Source organism: Linepithema humile, chromosome 2 (assembly GCF_040581485.1).
Source record: "Linepithema humile isolate Giens D197 chromosome 2, Lhum_UNIL_v1.0, whole genome shotgun sequence".
NCBI classification, from domain to species: Eukaryota; Metazoa; Arthropoda; class Insecta; order Hymenoptera; family Formicidae; genus Linepithema; species Linepithema humile.
The window spans coordinates 34,867,261-34,892,323 of NC_090129.1; the positions used below are offsets into that span (position 1 = coordinate 34,867,261).

The following is a 25,063-nucleotide window of genomic DNA, read 5'->3' on the forward strand; positions in this document are numbered from 1 at the left end:
ATACGACAATAGAAATTATTATCGTTATTAAATTTGTCAGTCTTGCGAACAGTATACAAAGAAATAAAGTGAATAAAATGAGCTGAGTAAAGTGTTGTGAGTCCTTTCGAGATGCGATGTCCCAGAGAGCGCGAAATTTTGACAAGTTGATTGGTGAACTTTAAATTTTTCCTGTTCAAAAACTATAGCAACCTCGACATTTTGGCATTAAGATTTTCATCTCCAAATGACCTCAGAAATCTGCTATTAACAAGTGTTACGGTAGGTTTAGGACACCCTGTATATCATAGAACATTATAGGAATATTGCGAATAGCTACTGCAAAAAATATTATATGATTATATGCGTACATCAATGTAGCGCTATCTTATGAAATAATTTTTAATACAATTTTTGTTAATATAAGTCATTTATTTCACAGTAATACAATATTGCAATCATTTTTTGCTAATAAAGTATACGTAAGTTTTGTTTGAAAATAATAATTATTAAACTGTTATAAAAGAAACTTTAGTCCAAGAAAAAAACAACAAAAAGGAATAATACATCGTATGAAATTATACGAAAACTACAAGTCAGTTGGTAAGCGATATTTTACGACACAAGGTAAATGTAATATCTTACCAAATGATATAAAACATACTTAAAACTTATAATTATTTTTATGTAAAGTATATGAGAACTGTCATTTAATTATATTAAACTATATCATAAAACATAATTAATATAATCATACGTTTCTACATAATAACATTAATATACTCAAAGCAATTACCAATTTAATCTACTTACACAAATTGATAAAAAAGTACTATAAATTCAGATACAACTTCTACACAAAGCATAAAACATTACATTCACAGTATTATTTTTCATTAAATCACAAGTATATTTCTGTGCTAACCGACACAAATCTTTGTTTTTATTATTTATAATTACATAATTTATTATATATAATTACATAATCAGTAAATTATAATCACAGTCTCTTTTTTCTTTTGAATAAGAGTGTAATAGTTTGCTTTAATTACGCTTTGCCAATAAAAATGATATGTAGCCAACAGATGTCTTGAATACCTATAAAATAATGTTTTTTCGTTTAAGTATTTCAGGAAACAGAAATATAAATAAAAAAAAAAGAAAAAAATTTTACTATTAAAAAAATATTATTCCATTATTTTCTATATATTTTATTTATACACAATTATTAATAATTTATGTAAAATATTCTATACAGTATATAAAAAAATATTTGTCAAATTAGAGGGATTGTTAATAATCTTACGCTACAAAATGTGGCCATTGAAAGTGGAAATATTTTTCCCGCGGTGATGCAAAAAAATTTGCTGGTTCGTATCATTATTAAAATTAGAGCTCTCGATTCCGTCGGCTCCAATATGTACCATTCGAGATCGCACAAAGCACGATATACTGCTTCACACTTGACATATATAATAAATATCCGCATTATTTTTATATTAGTCGTTATCAAAAACGTAAATTAATTTAACTAAAATTTTATTTTTAATTTCTGTTGAAGATACATTTACGTGTATAAAAATGTAAAAAAACGTACTTCTTTTGCCACAAGTTCTCCGCCAATGCAGTAAAATAACAGGATCACTAATGAAGAAACAGTGCCACATATCGCAGCACATATCCGCGAAAAAGAAATATAACTTGTTTCATTGCTGATTATTATCTGTAAATATAAAATATACCTTGTTAATGTAATAAAAAACAAAATATGTATGCATGTGTACACACACGCGCGCGCGCATAAACATATGAATTACATATATAACATTATAATATTAAGTATTCTTCATGTTATAATTATTGATCAAATATCTCAAACATTTGTACGTTACAAAAGCAAATAAGTGCAAAATATATATACATTTTTCTCGTAGTTTTCCTACTCTCTCTAATACTTACAGTAATAAATAAAAAACCATAAATACAAAATACAACACCAAAATACAATAATACTCCCAGTGTCGATAAAGAAAATATATTTTCTATGTTATCGGCAAATCTATAAATATAAAAGCATTTAAAAAATGTCACGTTAGGATCCACAAAATGTAATGCCCTATCTACACCGAAGGATGATCCTGCTTGTGGCTCATCCGATCACTTTCGCCTTCAGTGTCACTTTCAATGCGTCTACATTACTCGCTCGGATGAGCCACAAGCAGGATCATCCTTTGGTGTAGTTAGGGCATAAGAGTAAAATAATTTCAAACATTTTCATGACATAATTTCCAAAAGAATTTCGACGTTTTTACTAAAAAGCTTTTTATTAAAAGCTGAGATATATTTTTACAAAAATGTGTTTTATAAAAATTTATATATAGTATGTACAAGGTGTCCCTAAGATTTTGACAAAAATTGCTAAATCCTTGCGTCCTAACGACCACGTAACAGTGGGCTGTCTCGTCTCGCCGCGTGCATAGACTCGCGCAAATTGGCCGATCTTCTTTAATTAATTTCTCATTAAACAATTAATAGAATCAATTTAGGCCCAGCGTAAAATTAACAGTTATGGAGTAAGAGGATCAAAGGCCGCAGCAGGATCTTGATTGCGAAACAAAAAAATTTTTTTTCCTTTCTTTAATCAGGAATGAAATTAAACATTTCGATCGCCATTTCCGATCATCTTCAGTATAAATCTAATTCCGCGTGTTGGGATTCATTGGTGAGACATGAATTATTATTAGTACAAATTGGTCAACGGTAACATTATGAGGCAAAGAACTGCTATGTGAGAAATCAAAGTACCGGTCATCTCAAACTCGAAAAGGAGACTGTCAATGTGCATTCGAAAAGGAGACTGTGGCAGTTTCCTTTTCGAATTTGAGATGACCGGTACTTTGATTTCTCACATAGCAGTTCTTTGCACAGCCTCATAATGTTACCGTTGACCAATTTGTACTAATGATAATTCATGTCTCACCAATGAATCCCAGCACGCGGAATTAGATTTATACTGAAGATGATCGGAAATGCCGATCGAAACGTTTAAATTCATTCCTGATTAAAGAATAAAAAAAAATTTTTTTTGTTTGGCAATCAAGATTCTGCTGCGGCCTTTGATCCTCTTACTCCATAACTGTTGATTTCTCATTAATTATTGCAAAAATCGCAAAACGGTAGAAGACTTTTCTACTCAGATTAACCCGCTCTACCTGTACACGAGAGGTGATTCATTTTGTGCAGGACATCCTATATATATACTACATGCGTCAAAAAAACATCGGACACTAATGCATATATTACAAAACTATGACAGAATGACTTAATATTTACGGATTAAACAAGTTATCTTGTAAGAATAAATTTTTCAAAGGTATTGCTGCATCTCACTTTGAAATGTCATTGTATCGTAATAGCGAAAATCATAAAAACCTTATAAGTCGTAGATGAGTTTCTACGATATAACGTATGCCATTGTTAAAATCGTTGTATAAAACCAGATTAAGTAATCGATATCTGAAATTTTTTAACTGGCTGCAAATATGAAAAATCGTGAGCATAAAGAAAGCATCCACCGACATGTAAATTATCAAAATGAAAAACATCGATATAAATTGAGCGGCAAGTGTAAGCTCAAACTGCGGACTTTTATCTGTGTCATAAAAATAATAGGCTTGCATCGGTAATACTCTGTCTCTGTCCGTGAGATTTGTTATAACTCTGAAATGTAATCCAAATGATGGTAAAACAGTAACTGTGGTGACTCCCAATGCCGCAATACAATATGAATAAATTGTAAATAATCGCGCAAATTGCACTTGTTTTATCATTACATATCTTTCTGCCTCTGTACTTAAATGCATCCAATCTTCGGCCATCATGTTCACGATGAGTAAGATAGCTTAAAAGTAAATAAAAAAGTAATAATATCAGATATTTCTTGTGTGACAATATTAAGATCTTTATAAATAATTAGCTATTAATTTACTACGACAAAAGCATTAACAGTACACTGTACATTGTGAAAATAACGCGAAGGTAATTTCCGATCTGCGATGTCTGTGAAATATCATCAGATCAGAATATACGATATGATGAAAGAGAACAATCAGATATCGTAAAACAAATACCGAAAAATCTTAATGCACTAAAAAAATTCTTAAAGTATAAACGTGCGACATAAGAGAATGTTGTAAAGTAAACATTTTCAATAAATTCAGGAATTAAAAAAAAGTCTCTTTATTCTTTGATTTTTTAAAATAATTTTAAACATACCTGATCGTTTCCATCGCATAATGAGAAGCTTCAGACATGAAAATATTAACGGTAATGTCAGTTGCAGATTCTCTATCATAAGTATCATATCACTCCAAACTCGTACAAGAGACCATGTAAAAGGTATAACAAGTACCAAAGTAACCATAATAAAAATAAAGCTCGCCTGAATATTGGAAACAAAGTTATTCGTATTTATTACTTCATGATTTTCTGGCCATAAACCGATTATTTTGAAACTACACCGGTTTAGTTTAATAGCCCACTCAAAATCTAAAAAATTTTAATATAAAAAATTAGATATTGATATTAAATATTTTGAGTACAATAAAAAATTTGAATATTGGAATCATGAAATATCTACAAGTTTATAACTTTGTTCTAACAATTTATAATTTTATAAAATAAGTAAATAAAAACAATTTGAAAATTTGATATCTCAAGTCATAGTATAACAGTAAAGTTTTATTATTAATTAATAAAGATAAGAATAAAGCAAAAAATTGGAGATTAACTCAAACACATATGTGCAAACTTATTATATTATATACTATTATTTGTTTAAATTCATAATTTAAAGTGTCTAAAAAAATTACACAATATATAGAACATGTCACTATATCACAAACATTTGATACCTTTATAATTTGAACGTTTAGAAGCCATGTCGAGAAATAATGTGAAGAGCACATTTTCCACTAATCTATTAGACGGATGATCTATACGCATGCTCGCAGTGCGAATGCAACAACTCGGTTTGCTTCATTAAAAAGCACATTAAATATTACTCATACTATCCCTAGTTGATAACAGTTCTTCGTTTTGTAAAAAAAATTTTACCACAAGGACAAGTCGTAAAAAGTGTCTAACAAGAGGGAAAATACATCAAGTTGCAGTACATCGTAAGTTTCACGAACTTATCATTAAATTTTTTTCATGCTTTATGATGTTTTTCAACAGCTGACTTTATTTCATCGTGAAAAATAATGGTGCGTGTTTGCATATTTAATGCACTCTTACAGACAATAATGGAGATAAAAAAACTTTAGTCTAAAAAAGTTTCATGTCAGTAGAAAGGTACAAAATGTAGAAAATGTATCACATAAAATTTTACGAATATCACAAATATCAGTTATAAAGAGATATTTTATGACACAAGTGATAAATGTAAGTAATAATTCACCAAGTGATACATAATGTAATTACATATATATTACAATTATTTTTCTGCAAAATATATGTAAACAATGATTTAATTAATCAACTATAATTATTTAACTATTGTATATATAAATTTTTTTGAAATTTCTCTATTTTGAATGTGTGTTTGTGCATCTGTGGGTGCACGTATTGCAATATTATATCATAAAACATAATTCATATAATCACACATTTCTACATAATAACTTTAATATACACAAAGCAATTACTAGTTTTATCCACTTCTACAAAATGATAAATAGAAATTTTACAAATTAAGATTTAGCTGTGATATGTATAAGCATCAAACATTACTTTTACAATAATATTATTTTCACATTACGCAGTTTTAATATATAATTTATTTTTGTAACTAATCAAAATTATTTGTTTCTATTATCGGTGTCTATTATTATCTAATTGACAAATTATCATATTTTCTTCTTTCATTTGAATAAATACGCAAAATTACACTATATTTATGTTTTAATTACGCTTTGCTAATAAAAATGATATATAGCCAGCTGATGTTTTTAATACCTATAAAAAGTAATATCTCTTTATTTAAAGATATCAACAAAGAGAAATGTAAGTAAAAGTAAAAAGGAAAAATTTTGTGTTAAAAATATATTATTTTATTATTTTCTAGATTACTCATACACAATTAATAATAATTTATACAGAAAATTGTATTCAAAAGATATTTGTCAAATTAGAAAAATTGTTAATAATCTTACGCTGCAAAATGTGACCATTGAAAGAGGAAATATCTTTCCCGCAGTGAGGCGAAAAGGTTCGCTGGCTCGTATCATTAATAAAATAAGAGCTCTCGATTCTCTCGGTTCCCATTTATACCACTCGAGATCGCACAAAGCACGATATACTGCTTCGCACTTAATACATGTACATATAATGAATATCTGTACTATTTTAGCATTAGCTGTTATTATAATTATAAATTAAATTAATTCAGATTTGCTTCATAATCTCTATCAAAGACAGGATATTTATTTTTGTGTATAAATATGCAACAAAAACATACTTCTTTCGCCATAAGTTGCCCGCCACCACAATAAAAAAATGTATGCGCTAATAACATAATGACACCAATTATTGAAAAGCCTATCCGTGAAAAAGATTTGTTATTTGTTTCGTCGCTGGTAACCTGTGCATATAATATATATTTATATGAAATATTTTGTGTGTGTGTGTGTAAGATTTCACTGATTTAATATCTCACACAATTTTATATTATATTAGAAGGATAAAAAACCGTAAGGTATATATACGTATTTTGCATGAGGTCCTACCAATACTTACGGTAACTAATGGATAACTATAAAGACAAAATACAGAACTAAAATAGAATAATAATGTCAACATCAGTACAGCGTACACATTTTCGATGTTATCGGCAAATCTGTAAATATAAAAACGTTTAAAATAATGCCATAATAAGACTAAAAAAATATATGTATAAGTAACATCAAAACGACTTAGACATTCTTATTTGCTAGTAAAAAAATTTGAGACAATATCTAATAAGAAAATGTGCTTTATGGAAATTTCTATGTTCACATATGTATGAAAGGCATGTATTAGCCTTTAATGCATATATTATGAAACACACACATTGTGAAAGAATAACTTAATATTTACAGATTAAACAAATTATTATATAAGAATAAATTATTTAAACATTTTACTGTATTTCACTTTACAACATTGCTGTATTGTGACAGTAAAGCTCGCAGAAACCTTATCAATCGTAGATGAGTCTCGACATTATAACGTAGAGCATTGGCGAAATTATCGCTCGAGGCTAGATTGAGTAATTGATATCTGAAGTTTTCCAATTGACCGCATATGTGAAAGATTATTAGCGCAAGAAAAGCATCGACCGATGTGTAAGTTACGCAAGCCAGAAATGTCGTTATGGCTTGAGCAGCAAGCGTAAATTCAAACTGCGGACTTTTATCTGTATCGTAAAAATAATATCCTTGCATTGGTAATGCTCTGACACCGGCCGTGAGATTTGTTAAGAGTCTGTAGTGCACGCCAAATGATGGTAAAATAATAACCACACTAAACCCGAATATCACCATAAAATATCCAGAGATTATAACGAATCGAGCAATTTGCGCTTGTCTTATCATTACATTTCTCTCTGCATTTATCTTTAAATACATCCAATCTTCTGCAATCATGTTCACAATGCTTGAGATAGCTTAAAAATAGAATAAAATCATATTGATCTTGTATAAAAATATATTATATTGTTTACATCTAATTAATTAACTATTAATTTACTACGACAAAATCATTAACAGTCCTCTTTATACGTAAATCTTGCCATAGAATATTGAAAACATTCTTTAATTTTTTCACTTTCTGAGTGATTTTAGATATACCTGACCGTTTCCACCGCATGATGACAAATTTCGCCCATATTGCTGTTAATGTTATAGTTACTTGAAGATTGTCTATCATAAGTATCATATTGCCCCAAATTCGTACGAGTGAACATATAAGAGGAATAACAGATACAAAAGTGATCATAATAAAAACGATAGTTGCATGAATATTAGAAATAAAATTATTCTTATTTGTTTTGTGATTTTCAGGCCACAAGCCGGTCACCTTTAAACCAAATCGGCATAGTTCAATAGCCCACATAAAATCTAGTAAAATTTAAATATTAAAACAAATTAAATATTTAACACAATCATATATACACACAAAATATTAAAGTTTGAACGATTAAAAATTCGTAAATTCATAACTTTGTTCTAATATAATCAATAATTTTATATACTTAGTAATTTGAAAACAAATAAAACTTTTCTAATTATATAATTTTTATGTTATATTAATAAGTGACAATTTTAAAATTTGAATATATATTTAAAATCAGAGTATAAGAATAAAACTTTGTGGCATAAACAAACGGAGAGACAGCAGAAAATTAAAGATCAATTAAAATGTATACGTGCAATCTTTATATATCACACAATATTTTTTTAAATATAATATAACTATATTATTTTATTTTATTTTATTAATGTTTCACAAAACACAATATATCGATATATATCACCAATATTCGGTACCTTTATAATTTGAACGTTTAGCGACCATGTCAAGAAATAATATGAAAAAGCACACTTCTCACTAATCTATTAGACAGATGATCTATACGCATGCTCGAATACAACCCGGTTTACTTCGTTGAAGAGTACATTAAATATTACGAATGCTATCGCCAGTTAATAATGCCAGTTTGATGTTTTGTAAAAAAAATTTTTACCATGAGAATAATTCGTAACAAGCATCAATATCTATAATTATAAAAAAGTCATGTGCTCTGTCACGATGCATAGCAAATTCGTTGAACTTGTTGCACAAGTTTCTTTTAAACTTTATAATGCCTCACAATTGTCACTTTATTTTATAACGAGAATTTCTTCTCCATGGAAAACCCCGGGAAAACGCACATGGAAACATAAAAAACTGTGCACAACAAAAAATAATATCCGAAGAAAGGTGTTTTATAAGTTACGTATTCGCGAATATTTCAAATGTTCACTACAAAGTAAGTGTGATCGGCATAGCATACGGGACGAATATTGTACATCATAATTGTGTAAAGTGCAATATAAATTTTATAGTTATTTTTAATAGAAAAGTATAATTTGTTATTTATTCTAATTTAATAATTAACGTTATAAGCGTAATAGATAAAATACGATCTTCTCGTTGTTTTTATTCTCTCTTTTCCAATTAATATGCATTTATGCAAAATAATGAAAAGTTAAATTTGAAAAAAACTAATTTTATATATATATTTTAAAATATTAAATATTTAAAAATTTACGATACAATATAGTTAACAAACAAATCATTTAATTATCTTACTTTCATTATAACAACTATAATTGTCAATTTCTATTCATTACTTAATTGGAAACATTTACATTCAATCTCTTCTCTTTACTTTATTAGATAAGTGATATATTAATAATCTTCATTTTTAATCCTGCTTTGCTAACAAAAACGATATATATCCAGCCGATGTTTTTAATAGCTGAAAAAATAACCAAATTATTTTACTTAGATGTGCTATAATTAAAATTTAGTTGAATATGCAAAACATGTTTCAATTATAGATAAATGATATAATCTTACGCTGCAAAAGGTAGTCATTGTTAGTGGAATTACTTTTCCTGCAGTGATGCGAAAGGGTTCACCGGCTCGTATCATTAATAAAATAAGATTTCTTGCTTGCCTCGACTCCAATTTGTACCAATGGAGATTGTACATAGCACGATATATTGCATCGCACTTGTCAACATACACATACATGATAACACATGCGTCTTTATCTTAGCTATCTTAGCTTAGATCGTTTTCATAAATATTAGTTAATATTAAATTTTTTTTTAAAGAAAAGGCAGTGAATTATAAAAAGATAAAAAATTAATTAAATTCGGATTTAATAAACGTCCTTGTGAGATACAAATTGCACATACACGAATATTTAATAATGATTCTCGCAATAGTTTCCTAACAAATCTATAACAAAAATTAATATATTACTTACTTGTTCCGTTATAATCTCTCCGGCACCGCAATAGAGAAACGTATGTGTTAATAGAGTAATGACACCGACCATTACGTAGCCTATTCGTGAGAAAGAAACGTTCATTTTTTCGTCAGTGATCACCTGGATAATATACCTCACTATTTAATAAAAACGGATTAATATAAATTTGATAGGCTACGAACTATAATCGCGAACAAGGTGTATTGCACGATTTTATGCATTTATATTTATGTTAAAATTTTATATATCGTAAAATGCATGTGTGTGAAGAAGATATATTAATATAGTAGTATGCATCTAAACTTACGGTAAGCAATAAAAACCCATATAGACAAAATACAATACCAAAATAGAATACTAATCCCAATAACATAAATGCAAACGTATCCTCGATCTTATTGGCAAATCTGCAAGTGTACGAAGTTATGTACAATGACGTATACGAAGTTGTTTATAATATCTATATATGTATAAATACATATCCAATAATTACACAACTTTGACAATTTGCTAAATTTCACATTGTTTTATTGGTATAATTAAAATCTGTAGAAACCTGATAAGACGTAGATGAGAGATTATATTGCTACGTAGGGCGCTATCGAAATCTTTGCATGAGACCAAGCTAACCAATCGACGTTTAAAGTTCTCTAACTGGCCACAAATGTGGAGAACCGCGAGTCCAAGGAAAGAATCGACCGACGTATAGATTATAGAAGCCAGGAAGATTGTCATGGCCTGTACGATTAACGTGAGTTCAAATTGCGGACTCTTATCCGTGTTATAAAAGTAATACGCTTGCAACGGTAATGGTTTTTCCCGATCCGTGAGATTCGTTAAGCGTCTGAATGGTAAGCCAAAACAAGGAAGAAGGATGACTCCAGTGGATGCCAGTATCATTAAAATGTATCCACAAATTACAATCATTCGAGTAATTCGCGCTCGTTTTATCATCACGTCTCGTTCCGCATCCAGCTTTGATGCCATCCAGTCTTCCGCGATCATCTTAATGATGGATAAAAGATCTTGAAAATATAGCAAAGTGATAAAATAATTCTATGAGGGAATTTAATTTCAAACTAAATACTTTATATTAAATAATTATAGACATTTACCTGTTCGTTTCCACCGCATGATAACAAGTTTTAACGACACCACCACTAGAGGTAACGTAATTTGCAAGTTGTCTATCACGAGTATCATGTCATTCCGAACTTTTAAAAGGGAACATACAAGAGGGATACCAGAGAGGAACGTTATTATAACGAAAATGATGCCCACGCGAAGATCGGAAGAATAATTATTCTTAGCTACTTCATCTGTTTCGGGCCATAAACCGATTAGTTCCAAACCAAACCGATTTAATTCAGTCGCCCACAGAAAATCTGACAAAATTTTGCATTAAGAAGCTTTTATAAAAATAAAAATGAGTTTCTATGATCATAAATTGTAAAATTTTTATATACATAAATACTAATTGATTCAAGAATTGATCAATTAAATAGAATAAAAACTACAATTTAAATTACAAATTATAATTCCGTGATCCGAAAACTAAATCAATATTCATTGACAAATTTCAAAACCTAAATGTATCAGAATCCCAATGTAAAATATTCACTCACGAAACAAACGTAAAAAGATATAAAAAGTGATAGAAAGTTGAAGACCGCGTGAAATGTAACACATTAATTAATCCTATTGCACAATAAACTTTAATATAGTATAATACAATTCAATAAGTTTAATAAAATGAACTGTACAATGAGCGAAAGATGTGTGATGAAGACTTAGTACCTTTATAGCCTGGATAATTGGAAATGTCCATATCAAAGACTAACACGGAGAAACCTAGTCTATTCTATATTGCGAAAAATGATTACCACGCATGCCCGCGATACAAGTGCAATAACCTGTCTCCTTCGGCGAATGTATTAAATATTAAATATGCTACTCTCTTCCCCTCTTCCCCATTTGATTATAGTTATTCGTTTCGTAATAAAACTTTTTATGTGCATCAAGGCAATAAGTCATAAAAAAATGCCAATATCTATTCTAATAAGATACGAGACATAATATACCGCGGTACATCGCAAGTTTGTTGAAGTTGCCTTAAAAGTCTTTTTTCACATTTTTTGATACCTTATTGCGCGCACTTCAACGGAAAAAATAATAACGTGCAACTACATTTTTAATGAATTTTTTTCATAGCGCACGTAAAAATAGAATAAGCACATACTAAAAAATAGAATAAGAAAAAAAGATAAAGTAGATAGAGTTTCGCATTTGTTAGAAATAATTTATAAGCACCAGTCGTAAAAATATATTTTGTTCATGTAATATATGTGAATAGGTGTGATGTTAGTGATATCAAGAGAATTATACTATACAAGGTGTCTTATTTTACAAAAAATTATTTTATAAAAACGATGAGTTTTTAGAACACTAGATATGTCTACTTTGATTAAACTTTTCCCGAGATATTTTCCTCTTTTATTATGATCATTGCGTGAAATATGAAATAAAGTATTTTTTTACAATCTTGCTTTAATATTTGTATGGTAATAAATGTTTGTAGAAACACACTGCTAAATTCTAGTGCAAATAAACATATAAATATGACCAAAAAAATATAAAAAAATAAAGAGACAGGGAAGATAAAGAGTATACAATTTATTGTTAGTATTGTAATAGAAATGTATTCACTACGTTTGTAACTAAATATAGTCACATTGTTAGAGCTGGGCAAATATTCATTAATCATACTTTAACAAGTATAATCCAAATAAAGAAAGAAATACAAAAAATATAAAATATTAAATGCCAAGATATAAAATATTTTATATCTTGGCATTTAAAATTGAAAACTATTCTTTTCTTTCTCTCGCTAATTCTCTTCTCTCTTGTAACACGCAAAATACAGTTGTATTTCAACTATAAATATTTCAAATATCCAGCCCTATATATTGTTATTATTATTATTATCAATGCAATTTAATGATGCACATCAATCACGACGCGCAAGCAGAACCGATATGTAACCACCCGATGTTTTTAATAGCTGAAATAAATAATTGAGATAATTATTCCATGAATCATACACAGCTGGATCTTTCTACAAAATAGTATATAGAATAGTGTTTAGAATGTTAAACTTACGCTGCAAAAAGCATTCATCGTTAGTGGAAAGATTTTTCCAACTGTTACGTAAAGTGGCTTGTTCGCGCGAGCCATTAATAAAATTAAACTTCTGGCTTCCTTTGGTTCTAACTCGTACCAATGGTATTCACATGCAGCTTGGTAGACACCTTCGCACTATGCAGTAATATAATTTTGTTGGATATTGTGAAAATATTTCATATACTTAAATAAATTATTACTGAGCAACTATTATTATATCGTTCTCATAGAGAACCTTCTAATTTTTCTTTGTTTAACAATTAAACTAAACTTTTTGTATCAAGATATTATTTATACAAACATAAGAAAATGACAAATGTGCTTACTTGTGCTATCAGAAACTCTCCAACCGCACAATACAAGCACATATGCGCAAATATATTCATAACAACCGTCACAAGAAACAATAGCCTTACGAGAGATAAATGACGACCATCAGTGACAATCTAAATAATTAATTAGCATTTAAAAAATACAAAGAATATTAATTGTCATATATAAATAAATATGTTAATAATTTAATAATAGCATTCTCGTATTATATATGTACACAGATATACACGTTTTTCTCAGTTTCAACACAATCTAAATACACAATAATATTAAAGTATTAAATAGGACAAATACAAATTGATAAATAAATATTCTGTTGTAACTGCAAAAGAAAAAAACTTGATTATTAACTTACGGTAACTAGTAAAAATCCATAAAGGCTAAATAATGTGCCAAAATAGAGGAATAATCCAAGAAGCATCAAAGTAAACGTACTTTCGATATCTTTAATGCATCTATATTAAACAAAATTTACATTAAAATTTATAGAAAAAGAGAAACATATATATATTTGCTTATCGGTTATGTCTAAGAAATTATAAGAAAAATTTTATGATTTCAGATCTCAGAGGAGTGTTGTGTGATCCTTTTACCGGAACTATATATCGCACAGATCCATTAATTCCTCAGGATAACTTTAATCTTCGCCATTGTACGAAACAATGAGCGTTCATCAGGAATAAACATTGTGTACAAAACCTGATAAGGCGTACGTGATCCCTTATGGCGTCCGCCAGGACACGAACAAAATTTGAATCCTTCTCGCGGCGGTCCATCAACCGACCTTTAAGATTCTGTAGCTGACCACAGACATGAAAAATGAGCAATCCAAAGAGACTATCGATCGCGGTGTAACCCATGGCAGATACCATGAGAGTGACACCTTGTGCGATAAACGTAAGCTCGAAGTACGGGCTTGTATCCGTATCATAGAAGTAGTATGTCTGCAGAGGCAACGGTTTGCCCGGATCGGTCACGTTCGTAATGTACCTCATCGTGATCCCGAAACTTGGAAGAATGAACAGCAAGATAAATGAGGCAAACATTATGACGAATCCGCAGATTATGATCATACGAGGAATCCGCGCGCATCTTATCATGGTCTTCCTCTCTTTATCGGACTTTAGCTTCAGCCAGTCTTCGGTGATCATGCACAAGATCGGCGCAAGAACTTAAAAGGTAAATTATAATAGAAAAATGAATAAAAATTATTAAAGACAAATAGAAAAACTGAAAAAGTCGATAAGATGCAACAACGCATTTTACAATAAATAAAATTAATAGTAATTATAAAACAATTAGAACAATTTATTATAAAATAATTAAAAAAGAGTAACTATATATTAGTCCTATTATTGGAAACTCAATACAAATTATTTAATAAAAATAAATACATTAAGCAAACAGTTTAATTATATTTTAAATCATTTTTGTACGCGCAAACATTCGCGACAAGCTCGCATAATTTGTTTGTCTTATGAGAATTTCAATCTTTAAAAACTGCGGAACACTTTTCGTATTTATTTATATAAATATACACTTTTTTCCTGCATCGCCCAAATTTGTGTTACAAAAAAGATTGCAAGATGTATTTACCAGCTTTTTTATTCCACATGATGATGAGTTTCATTACCATCGATACCAAAGGTAAAGTGAATTGCAAATTGTCTGTCATCGACATCAGGTCGCCCCAAACTCTTATCAGCGAATGTATACAAGGAATCACGCAAACAAAGGTTACCATGATTATCAGTATAAACACTCTTACGTTAGCCATTAACTTTTCTCGCGTTGTTTCTTTCATTTTCGGCCAAAGGCCAATAAATTCCAGGCTGTATCGATTCAACTCTACCGCCCATTCAAAGTCTAGCTATCAAAAAATATTGCTCTTGTGTGATCTTGCTAATATACATGTTAATTCGACTGTCATGATGACGAGAGAACGATACAAAATAGGTGAAATATTTAGAATTAAATTTTTCACTGAATTATAGCTCGATATTTTAATTCAATCCACTTTTTTTCTTGACTTAAAAAGATCGTATGACAAACATTATCATTACTCGATTTTTGCAGTAACATTATTATAAAATTATTTACAATAATTTAGCAGACAAAAACTTCAATTTGTAAGATCATCCAGCAAAAATATTTTTCTAGAAGATAGAAACAATAACGAACCTAACAATAACGAACCGTATCCCGAATATTTATCCATATTGAATTGATACATCGAAGGCTGACGACGTACTATTTTCCTCCATCAAAAAAAAAAATTGCATCCCCACCAATAAAGATTATTGCGCATACTCGAGACATGACGTATTTATTATGTATTAAGCTTAGAATATCTATGGAATAATTTAACGCATTAAAATTGTATGAGCCGCGATGGGCATTTCATATCATTAATACAACGGAGGACCCTCCTCGCTCGGTAAAAAAAAGTTGGTCCAAGAAAATGTTGACTTCGAAGTTTCTGCATGTTCTACGAAGAACATGAATTGATACATTATTAATCGATTCGTAATAATCCCTATAGATCCCTTCTTACATCGGAGCATATCAATTCTTAAGAAGTTAGTCACGATTATATGAGTAGGACATGAAAAAACTTGCTAAGAAACGAATGAAACGTGCCTCAGTGTTTTATATTCTGCTAAAAGTAAAAAATATTTATAAATGTTTAGTGAAAAAAAATTCTGAGAATACAAAATTTTGCATTTCTAATTAAGGGCAGATCATAGAAACGTAAGTTGTGCTTTTCTCTTTCGTGCTCTCGTTTTACATTAATCAAACAAATGCTTTCTCACTATCATACACTAAAAATATTTTCTTCATTTTTTGTTCATGCGCATTGTTTGTTTATCGTACGTTTTATCATAGAGAAAACTCTTTCGCTCGTTAAGCAAAAATAATGAAAATAATTTCGGTCACGCTATTTGGAGTCAGCAGTCATTCTAATTAATTACCCGGGAATTAAATCGTAAAATCGACTGATAAAGAACAATAATTCGCACTTATAACCGTGTCGAGCCGGTGATGCTGAATTAATTATCTGAGATCAATTATTAACTACTCAATAAATCTTTTGTCAAATTTCGTATGTGTATTCCTTGATTAATTTAATGTTTCTTTATTTATTTAATATTTTCCTGTTTCTAATCATAAAAGAAATATAAAAAAATTTAATGATATCATAAAGTATTTTTTTTTTTCGCGAAGAGATATTAAACAGATGTTACTTCTTTCGCAAAGAGATACAAACTTTCACTGACATTAGTCGTTATTACGTAGAATCTGTTTTACAATTTATAAACGACACAGAATTAGAAACAAATTAGAAGCAATAAAATAGTCTAATTTTTTTATTTTGTAAAAAAATATTATTGAATATTTTATTCAGTATTTATGTCATGTTACATATTTTATCTATTCTTGAAAAAAATCTGCATTTTTCTTTTTTTTTAACTTTGTTTCCCGTAATATGCTCATTTTTTTCTTTTATTTCTAATAAAAGAAGCTTCTTTGCAAGTAAATTTTTTATTATTTTAATTAATGCATTATTTGCCATTAATTCTGCATTCCTCTCGAAAGAAACAATAAAGAATATTACGTTTTTTTCACACGACCTCCTTTGGATTGAAAAGATACAGGTGTGATTCTCAACGCAAGTTCATCGAACTGGAACATCGCGCGTTGTTTGATCGATGAATTTCCACGCGATCGCTCTTTTCCCGCGATCGCGATCGCGATCCCAATCGCTTTCTCTCGCATTCTCTCCCTCTCCCGTTTCCGGCGCGTCACGGCGCAGAACCCATTCTCGCAGGTGCTACGCGCGCGCATACGTACGCACGTTTCAGCAAATTGTCATGAACTAAATGCCACGAAAGATTCTTAAGCTGACCGCATGGTGCGCCGGTGTGCGAAGTATAGTGGAGTACTACCTGTCGAGACGGATAAATGGCGTATTTATGTGTTTTAACGTGCAACATCGCCTATGTTTCGGCATTACCGCGGCCCGCGTTTGTATCACGAGTGTTTTGAGCTGTCCGGGAAAACCTTTTCGTTATAATTATAACCGGGTGAACTTCGGTGAAGCCGCGTCGCAGAAACCACTCATCATCACTCGGTAGGCGTTGTTGCTGTCATTTGGCTTCCCTCGCCCCGCGCTATTTTCACAAATTTTACGTCGCTCCTGCGAATTGTACGCTTGTCTCTTTCTCAACACATCTCACTAACTTTCAACTAATAGAAAATATTTGCGAGGGCATACATACGCTACAACAGAAAAATCAGGCGTGTACAAGTGGATATCTGTCACATAGAACTGTACATGCTTTGATTTTCTATTTATAAGCAGATCAATATTTTAATTTACTATGTTAGGTTGCTAATGAAATTATACTGCTTGTCTGATATATGTTGTATGCCGCAGTCCCTATCTCTAAAACCCATCACCTATCTCCATAGAAAGTAGTTCTTTATTTCGATAATCGTTACATTGCACATCTGCATATAACATATATAGCATTCTAATAATTGTTATTTTAAAACCAGAGATGTTTACCAAGAAGAAAAAGAAACCGCAGATCTCCACACCAACAAATTTCGAGCATAGGGTACACACTGGGTTTGATAAACGCGAGGGCAAGTTTATTGGACTGCCACTACAATGGGCTTCGATAGTTGGAAATAATCAGATACTAAAATCGACCAACAGACCGTTGCCCTTGGTCGATCCAAGTGAAATTACTCCTACTGAGATACTTGATTTGAAAACTATTGTAAGAGGACACAATGATCCTAGGATAAATAGACCATTTGCCAATGAGAAGACTGTGGAGAATGGCTTGCCTAAAACTAGTACAGTTGCTCGTTCTAATTCACTACGTTCTTCGAGTCCACCACGACTCAGGAGAGATTACAGGTATCATGTGCTAACTTTGTCTTTGATTCATTTGTAATATAGAATAAATTAGTTTATATACACATCGATTATATATAAAATAAGCCATTGATGAACTATATATGTAAAACATGGCAAAATTTTTATTAATGTGGACATTAAAGATTAAGTATTGTAAATTTAATATCCCTATAGTTGATGCAGACAAATTAATCAGCTTTAAATTTATTATAGATATTTTATATACTGTTTATGAGGAAATCTTGGGAAAATTAATGGTTACAGTAATAATTGAGCATATTTTTCACTTGCAGGCATAACAGCAATCTTCCGCCATCCGTCCCTGAAGGGCAAGAGATACCTTCAAATGTTAACCAAGGCTTTACAAATTTTAACAAGCCACATAACTATATCGATAAACTAAGACAGAATTCTCCAAGCGTTAGTGGTGGCCTAAGTTCTAGCATTCAAAACATGATTCCAAATCTCCAAAACCTTAATCCTAACATGCAATCGTCGCCAAATTTAACTCATTCGGGATCAAATATACCAAATCTATCCTTAAATTTCCAAAATTTAAGTCCTATTGTAAATTCACAAGGTCCAGCGCAAAATTCAAATACCCCACAATTTCCCGATCTAGAATTTCATAGAATAAATTCACAAATGGCTATGACGTCAAATCAATATAATGGTAATATACAGGTAATTATATCATGCATAACTATCTTAAGAAGAGCAATGTTAAAGTACATAAAGTACTAAGATACGAAAACTTTAGATAATCATTCTGATAAATACAACTGATGTAATGGCAATATTATTTAATTTATAGGGTTCTGCTACGGAAGCATCAAGAGAACATCAAGTAGGACAAAACATGTTACTACACAAGCTACAGCCAAAAATTTCACCAGTGGGGTCAATAGCATCGCAACGACCATTGAGTCAATTGAGTTCACATAATATCAACAAATATCCTCAGGCGTATAATATGTCTGAAAATGCATCTAACCTACAGTCACATTTGAAGAAGCCAATGGAAACTTCCCAGTCAATGCATAATTTATCCAAACCAAGCATACCGTCTGCAGTATCAGGAACCAGTTCTACTCCAGATCAAAATCAGAATATGAAAAGTGCTGTCTCATCAGGAAACTTAGCAGTTAGTACAAGTTCAAACAACACCAACAAACAAACAGAGCAGAGACTTACACATGAGCAGTTCAGGGCTGCTTTACAGATGGTGGTATGTAAAAATTATGCTTAAATTTAACATACTTATGCGTACATTATAAGTACATTTATATACATTTGACATGTATATTTATTTCTTTAGGTAAGCCAAGGTGATCCGAGAGAAAATTTGGAGAACTTCTTAAAGATTGGAGAAGGTAGCACGGGAACTGTATGCATAGCTACAGATAAGAGTACAAATCGTCAAGTTGCAGTAAAGAAAATGGATTTAAGAAAACAACAAAGACGTGAATTACTTTTCAACGAAGTTGTCATTATGAGAGACTATCATCATCCAAATATAGTTGAGATGTATGACAGTTTCTTAGTAGATGATGAATTATGGGTCGTTATGGAATATTTAGAGGGTGGTGCACTAACCGATATTGTAACACACTCGAGGATGGACGAAAGTCAAATAGCTACAGTGTGTTCTCAGTGCCTTAAACCACTGGCGTACTTACATTCGCAGGGTGTTATACACAGAGACATTAAATCTGATTCAATATTACTTACGGCAGATGGCAGAGTAAAATTGTCAGATTTTGGTTTTTGTGCTCAAGTCTCCCAGGAATTACCAAAGCGAAAATCTCTCGTAGGAACCCCATATTGGATGAGTCCCGAGGTCATTTCAAGGTATTTTACATTATTTACTTTGATGTACACCATCCTCCAAAGTATTATAGGACGTACTAAAACATTAGTTTGCTCATTCTTTTAAATCTAATAATGTAGGCTTTAAGTATTGCGATAGTTTCAATTATTAGATAAATAACCACAAGAATTGTCTATGTGCAATTGTAGGTTGCCATATGGACCTGAAGTGGATATCTGGTCGTTAGGAATAATGATCATTGAAATGATCGATGGTGAACCTCCATTTTTCAATGAACCACCTTTACAAGCTATGAGACGCATCAGGGATATGCCACCACCAAAACTGAAGAATTTTCACAAAGTAAGACCAAATATCCTTTACTGAATTTGACAAAAACATCTGATTCAGTAATTCCAATAGCTAACTACACAATAAATTCAAGAAATGAGTAGTAACATTCTAACTTCACTTGCAGGTTAGTCCACGTCTTCAAGGTTTTCTTGAACGAATGCTTGTACGCGATCCAGCGCAACGAGCTACGGCAGCTGAACTATTGCAACATCCATTCCTTAGACAAGCTCAAAGTCCTAGTATTTTGATTCCATTAATGAGAGGCGCCAGGCATACGAATTGCTGACGAGGTTATAATAACTGTAAGATGGAACGTTAGTCAAAGCAAATATTGATAACGAATATCTTTGATGATGTCATGTTAAATCAGCTAATTGCAGCTTTTGGCAGTTTGTGAGTCGATTTAGACATTCCGTTCCCTAAACTTTCATACGGAATATTTCAAAGCAAAATTTATTTTTATTTTTTCCCTCTTTTTACGATAGGCACGACCGATTGAGCGATAATATTTAAATAATTTAGTTTAACAATGTTTCAATGTTTGCCTAGTATAGTTCAAATATGTCACTTTTACTTCTGTGACCTAATATTTTAAACTTTAAATTACAAAAAATGGAAGAATTATAACAAATTTAATAACATAATTTTGAATTTTTGGAATAAAAATTTCAAGCTCAGTCATATGCCATCATATGCCAATTTTGAATATTATTAAATACTTCAAGATTCTTTAATTCCAAAATATCAATATATACATATATATATATTGTATTTTGTATTTATATATATATGTATAAATTAATATTATATATATATATAAAACATTATTTTGAAGTCAAAGGTATAAATATTTAACAATTTGCAGTTTAGTTTCTTTTAGAATTTTGCATAAAACTTCCAATTCTAATATGCATAAATCAGTCTTCGGTCATGCCTAACATGTATATTAATATATATACATATATATACATTTAAAACTATATTTTGAAAAATATTTTAAATGGGGAAAGTCTTCAAATTACAATCATTTGTTATTCAAACATCACATTCCAATTAAACCTAAAATTGTATATCTTCTTGAAAATAAGCTATTACATTCCTGCATTGTTTTATATGTATCATTCTAACACTGATATGTTCGTATATAGATGTATAAAATCAAGAATATGTCAAACATCATTCTTAAATATTAACACCATTTGCTTGACTCGCGATAGTTGTTTTAATATTACAACAGATAGTTGTAATTTTGAGGTATTTACAATTTATGAATTTTCACCTAAGTGCCTTTATAATTAGCACTATTGGAACAGGTAACTTGTCATAATAGTAAGGAATACTTCTTCTACTTTGTATAAAGTGCTCGGTAAAGCAATATTTTTTTTCTTGTACTTATATTTTTAGTACCATTTTCATGCTAAATTTATAAAAAAATCATAGTTAAAGTAATTTGTTCAATATATTTAAATCTCATTTTAAGTTGACTCATTGACATTGACTCATTACACCAATTGTGAACTTTTATCATTATAATATTATACTGTCATTTTGCTAAAAAGGGTAAATGTTGATGTTAATAATCGATCACGAGAAATTTTTTAATCTACATATTTATATGACTGTTGCTGAAATTAGTAATACTTGACTATTGTTGAAATTAATAACTTGATGAAGATCGCTCAGGAAATAATGCAACAAATCTTGCTCCTCATATGTATATACAATGTTTAAGAAAAGATATCAATATTTATACGAAATATCAAAAATCATATTAAGATATAATATTAAAACAAATTAAATGATATTGCCTTTTCCAATAGAAATATATATATATATATATATATATATATATATATATATATATATATGTGTATATATATATATATATGTATATATAGAATATTATATGTAAACATTACAAAAATAATATACATAATAGTCTATTCATGTCAATTTCACATTTGCATTCCAACTCAAGCTATAGATACCTTTAGATTATTTTATAAGATTGCCACAGAGAGTTGATAAAATATTCTTAGTGAAACATATGTGATATTTTATTACAAATAGTATGATTTTATCAATTGTACCACTTCATGTTTACTTACGTAAAATATAACAATCATGAATATTTAAAGAAAGATAGAAATAAAAAGAAATAAAAATGCAGTAAAAGACAAGAAATAAATTATTAAAAATATTTCTCAGTAAATATTTTATATTAGACTATACTAATAAGTATATTTTGTATCATTGATGAATTTATTATATCTCCGTCTGCTGCACCTAATTAAAATACTGTCGAAATAAATATTTGAACAGGGTTATGTTATATTATTTAAGATAAATAATCCAAACGAGTGTAAAATATATTATGTAGATTTCTAAAAAAAGATCTACAAAAATTCTTAATTTTGTTAAAGAATTAATTATTTTCACAAAAATGTTATTATAATATATGTATGTAAAAAGAAGATCAGAGAAATTTGAAAAATAACATACAAGGGAAAACCAGGTTTTTTTAGTAGTAATGAATTTTAGATATATATTTTTTTACTGTGTTAATTTTTTGTACGATTGAGATTATTGCGTATCGTAATTTAAATAAAAATCTGTAAATCTTATAATCTTCTATATTGCAGCTTAATTTACGAATTTCAATTATACATAGAGAATAGACTATTATATACTTGTACATCTGATCGTGTTGTACATCTAACTATTAATGTTGTATTTTCGGCCATGCAATTTTCTCGGAAGTTAATTAATATTAATATTATTGTGTATTGAAAGGAACACATATACCCAAATTTATATATAGATTACGAAAGCAGCTAATAAAGAGCAGCTAAATAGCAGCTTTTTGAAGATATACATATATGTTTGTAACACAGTTTGTATAACTTGCAATCATATCGAATAGATCTGTCCAACCATACTCGCCATATATTTAAGTAATTGCCTTAATAAGATTATAATCGACCTAATAAAAATTCACCATATTTTACCTTACATTGCAAATTAGGATTTATAAATATGTACATACGTATAAAAACCAAAATTTTAACGTGATCGCATTAAACAAACACCATGCTGGCAAATTTAAAATATGGTGTAGTATCCAAAAATTGTTCTTTACATATGTACATGCAGGATTAATTTACATATATTGTACATTTATTGATAAGTATAATAAAGAATCTATTTACAAAAATCCCTATCATTAATAGACATTTTTGGGGTTTCTAATAAATTCTTGATATATCATTTGCTAGAATGCTATTTGGTATTAGATTGCCACAGTTAAATTATGAATATTCTATAAGTAAACAATATGGATATAAAATTAAATATAAATATTAAAAAAAAAAAAATTCTTAGGAAATTATAATATAAGTTATAAACTATCAAGTTTGTTTCTCAACGTTCTCTGTTAATAATAATATATATAAATTGTTATTTTTGAAAGATTTAAATGACCATCACACATTTTGAAAATAATGATAACAATAAAGATGTAAGTACCAAACGCGGTACAGAAAGAAATTTATCTTAACATAGCTTAAGCTTCTTTTTAAAAAACTAAATATTATAATTATATTATATTATAATTAGATCATTAATTTGCACAAAGCAGAGAGAATTGGAGATATTTTATTTAAATTTCAATTCGATTAGCGCCAAAATTATAATTTTTGTAGAATATATATTTCCATTGATATTTCCTTTAATTCATATATTTTTGACAACGATGTCACTATCATGCGTTTTCTCTAAAATGGAGATATTTCAATCGAGAATTCAGTATCTTTGACGTAATCTGACGTCAAAGAATTCACATTACATGTTGGAGTCGACGTTAGCCCGACTCTCGTCTCTCCCCACGATCGTCACGTGCGGTTCGGTGTTATTATACCATGCAAGCCAGCACATTCCTGACTGAAAGGCGTTCTAGAACGAGCACTGATTGGTCGTATGCGACGAGCCTCTCTTTGACCGAAATGACCTTCACATTTTACCCGATCCATTGGTGCCACTTACGATCTTTACGCAAGTCGATCATCGCGTGATGGCGCCATTTAATCGCGTCATCGACGTCAATCAAAAGTAATTCTTTTTCACAATACGTCTTATGTATATCTCTGTTCTCTGAAACTAGTGCGTAGTATAGACAAAAATAAATGCCGTAGATGTCTCGGTTTTAACGAGCGATATAAAGCCCATGACCCGATTGACACTCCTAGTCAGACACGATAAATTTTGAAAACTGACGAAACGTTTATTTATTTTCCGTCGATTTGTTGTTAATCGTACAAATGACACATAAACATCGAATTGGCACATAAACGTCGTAATATGCAAGCTTGTCGTTAATAATAAACGTTTAATAAACGTTTAT

At 29.9% G+C, this 25,063-nt stretch overlaps 5 protein-coding genes across 9 annotated transcripts; 1 reads left to right on the forward strand and 4 right to left on the reverse strand.

The window, feature by feature from the left end:
• Positions 1-46: 46 nt before the first annotated feature.
• Positions 47-5,155, reverse strand: LOC105676456 (odorant receptor 10-like). 3 transcript variants are annotated; one of them, XM_067349948.1, is made up of 8 exons: positions 4,893-5,152; positions 4,421-4,527; positions 4,255-4,282; positions 3,412-3,880; positions 1,939-2,038; positions 1,577-1,702; positions 1,286-1,441; positions 47-1,077 (listed from the first exon to the last, which is right to left on the reverse strand). In XM_067349948.1, the coding sequence occupies exons 1-8, from the start codon at positions 4,981-4,983 to the stop codon at positions 1,024-1,026; spliced, it is 1,131 nt and encodes a 376-aa protein (XP_067206049.1). In that variant the 5' UTR covers positions 4,984-5,152; the 3' UTR covers positions 47-1,023. The 3 variants fall into 3 exon arrangements, with proteins under 3 accessions (XP_067206049.1, XP_067206048.1, XP_067206050.1); XM_067349947.1 differs by having other exon boundaries at positions 4,255-4,527; positions 4,893-5,153; XM_067349949.1 differs by lacking the exon at positions 1,939-2,038 and having other exon boundaries at positions 3,813-3,880; positions 4,255-4,527; positions 4,893-5,155.
• Positions 5,156-5,530: 375 nt separating this feature from the next.
• LOC105676448 (odorant receptor 10-like) lies at positions 5,531-8,726 on the reverse strand. Of its 2 annotated transcripts, XM_067349968.1 has the most exons (7): positions 8,565-8,726; positions 7,866-8,135; positions 7,213-7,681; positions 6,775-6,874; positions 6,497-6,619; positions 6,192-6,347; positions 5,531-5,994 (listed from the first exon to the last, which is right to left on the reverse strand). In XM_067349968.1, the coding sequence occupies exons 1-7, from the start codon at positions 8,590-8,592 to the stop codon at positions 5,941-5,943; spliced, it is 1,200 nt and encodes a 399-aa protein (XP_067206069.1). In that variant the 5' UTR covers positions 8,593-8,726; the 3' UTR covers positions 5,531-5,940. The 2 variants fall into 2 exon arrangements, with proteins under 2 accessions (XP_067206069.1, XP_067206070.1); XM_067349969.1 differs by lacking the exon at positions 5,531-5,994 and having other exon boundaries at positions 6,263-6,394.
• An 84-nt stretch (positions 8,727-8,810) lies between these two features.
• Positions 8,811-12,264, reverse strand: LOC136998058 (odorant receptor 13a-like). The gene is made up of 7 exons (XM_067349967.1): positions 11,855-12,264; positions 11,173-11,442; positions 10,614-11,082; positions 10,365-10,464; positions 10,055-10,177; positions 9,640-9,795; positions 8,811-9,538 (listed from the first exon to the last, which is right to left on the reverse strand). Exons 1-7 carry the CDS (start codon positions 11,883-11,885, stop codon positions 9,485-9,487), a joined length of 1,203 nt encoding a protein of 400 aa, XP_067206068.1. The 5' UTR covers positions 11,886-12,264; the 3' UTR covers positions 8,811-9,484.
• A 154-nt stretch (positions 12,265-12,418) lies between these two features.
• On the reverse strand, positions 12,419-17,107 carry LOC105676525 (odorant receptor 43a-like). The gene is made up of 7 exons (XM_067349951.1): positions 15,752-17,107; positions 15,167-15,436; positions 14,270-14,741; positions 13,926-14,025; positions 13,564-13,683; positions 13,217-13,372; positions 12,419-13,118 (listed from the first exon to the last, which is right to left on the reverse strand). Exons 1-7 carry the CDS (start codon positions 15,801-15,803, stop codon positions 13,065-13,067), a joined length of 1,224 nt encoding a protein of 407 aa, XP_067206052.1. The 5' UTR covers positions 15,804-17,107; the 3' UTR covers positions 12,419-13,064.
• On the forward strand, positions 14,628-23,878 carry mbt (serine/threonine-protein kinase PAK mbt). 2 transcript variants are annotated; one of them, XM_067349945.1, is made up of 7 exons: positions 14,628-14,749; positions 18,131-18,500; positions 18,794-19,184; positions 19,315-19,728; positions 19,819-20,351; positions 20,520-20,673; positions 20,789-23,878. In XM_067349945.1, exons 2-7 carry the CDS (start codon positions 18,133-18,135, stop codon positions 20,948-20,950), a joined length of 2,022 nt encoding a protein of 673 aa, XP_067206046.1. In that variant the 5' UTR covers positions 14,628-14,749; positions 18,131-18,132; the 3' UTR covers positions 20,951-23,878. The 2 variants fall into 2 exon arrangements, with proteins under 2 accessions (XP_067206046.1, XP_012229915.2); XM_012374492.2 differs by lacking the exon at positions 14,628-14,749 and adding an exon at positions 17,493-17,702.
• Positions 23,879-25,063: the final 1,185 nt, after the last annotated feature.

Coding starts and splice junctions, on each gene's coding strand:
- LOC136998058 (XM_067349967.1), bottom strand. CDS start 11,885: ATGGACATTTCCAATTATCCAGGCTATAAAG. Junction 11,443..11,854: donor CAATTATCCAGGCTATAAAG/GTACTAAGTCTT, acceptor AAATTTTGTCAG/ATTTTCTGTGGGCGACTGAA. Junction 10,178..10,364: donor ATGGGTTTTTATTGCTTACC/GTAAGTTTAGAT, acceptor TATATTATCCAG/GTGATCACTGACGAAAAAAT.
- LOC105676525 (XM_067349951.1), bottom strand. CDS start 15,803: ATGTATCAATTCAATATGGATAAATATTCGGGATACGGTTCGTTATTG. Junction 15,437..15,751: donor ATACGGTTCGTTATTGTTAG/GTTCGTTATTGT, acceptor TTTGATAGCTAG/ACTTTGAATGGGCGGTAGAG. Junction 14,026..14,269: donor GATCACGTACGCCTTATCAG/GTTTTGTACACA, acceptor TGTTTAATATAG/ATGCATTAAAGATATCGAAA.
- mbt (XM_067349945.1), top strand. CDS start 18,133: ATGTTTACCAAGAAGAAAAAGAAACCGCAGATCTCCACACCAACAAAT. Junction 19,185..19,314: donor AATATAATGGTAATATACAG/GTAATTATATCA, acceptor TTTAATTTATAG/GGTTCTGCTACGGAAGCATC. Junction 19,729..19,818: donor GGGCTGCTTTACAGATGGTG/GTATGTAAAAAT, acceptor TTATTTCTTTAG/GTAAGCCAAGGTGATCCGAG.
- LOC105676448 (XM_067349968.1), bottom strand. CDS start 8,592: ATGGTCGCTAAACGTTCAAATTATAAAG. Junction 8,136..8,564: donor TAAACGTTCAAATTATAAAG/GTACCGAATATT, acceptor AAATTTTACTAG/ATTTTATGTGGGCTATTGAA. Junction 6,875..7,212: donor ACTCATCTACGATTGATAAG/GTTTCTGCGAGC, acceptor TTATATTTACAG/ATTTGCCGATAACATCGAAA.
- LOC105676456 (XM_067349947.1), bottom strand. CDS start 4,983: ATGCGTATAGATCATCCGTCTAATAGATTAGTGGAAAATGTGCTCTTC. Junction 3,881..4,254: donor TATGCGATGGAAACGATCAG/GTATGTTTAAAA, acceptor TTTACTTTTAAG/CTATCTTACTCATCGTGAAC. Junction 1,442..1,576: donor GAGAACTTGTGGCAAAAGAA/GTACGTTTTTTT, acceptor ATATATGTCAAG/TGTGAAGCAGTATATCGTGC.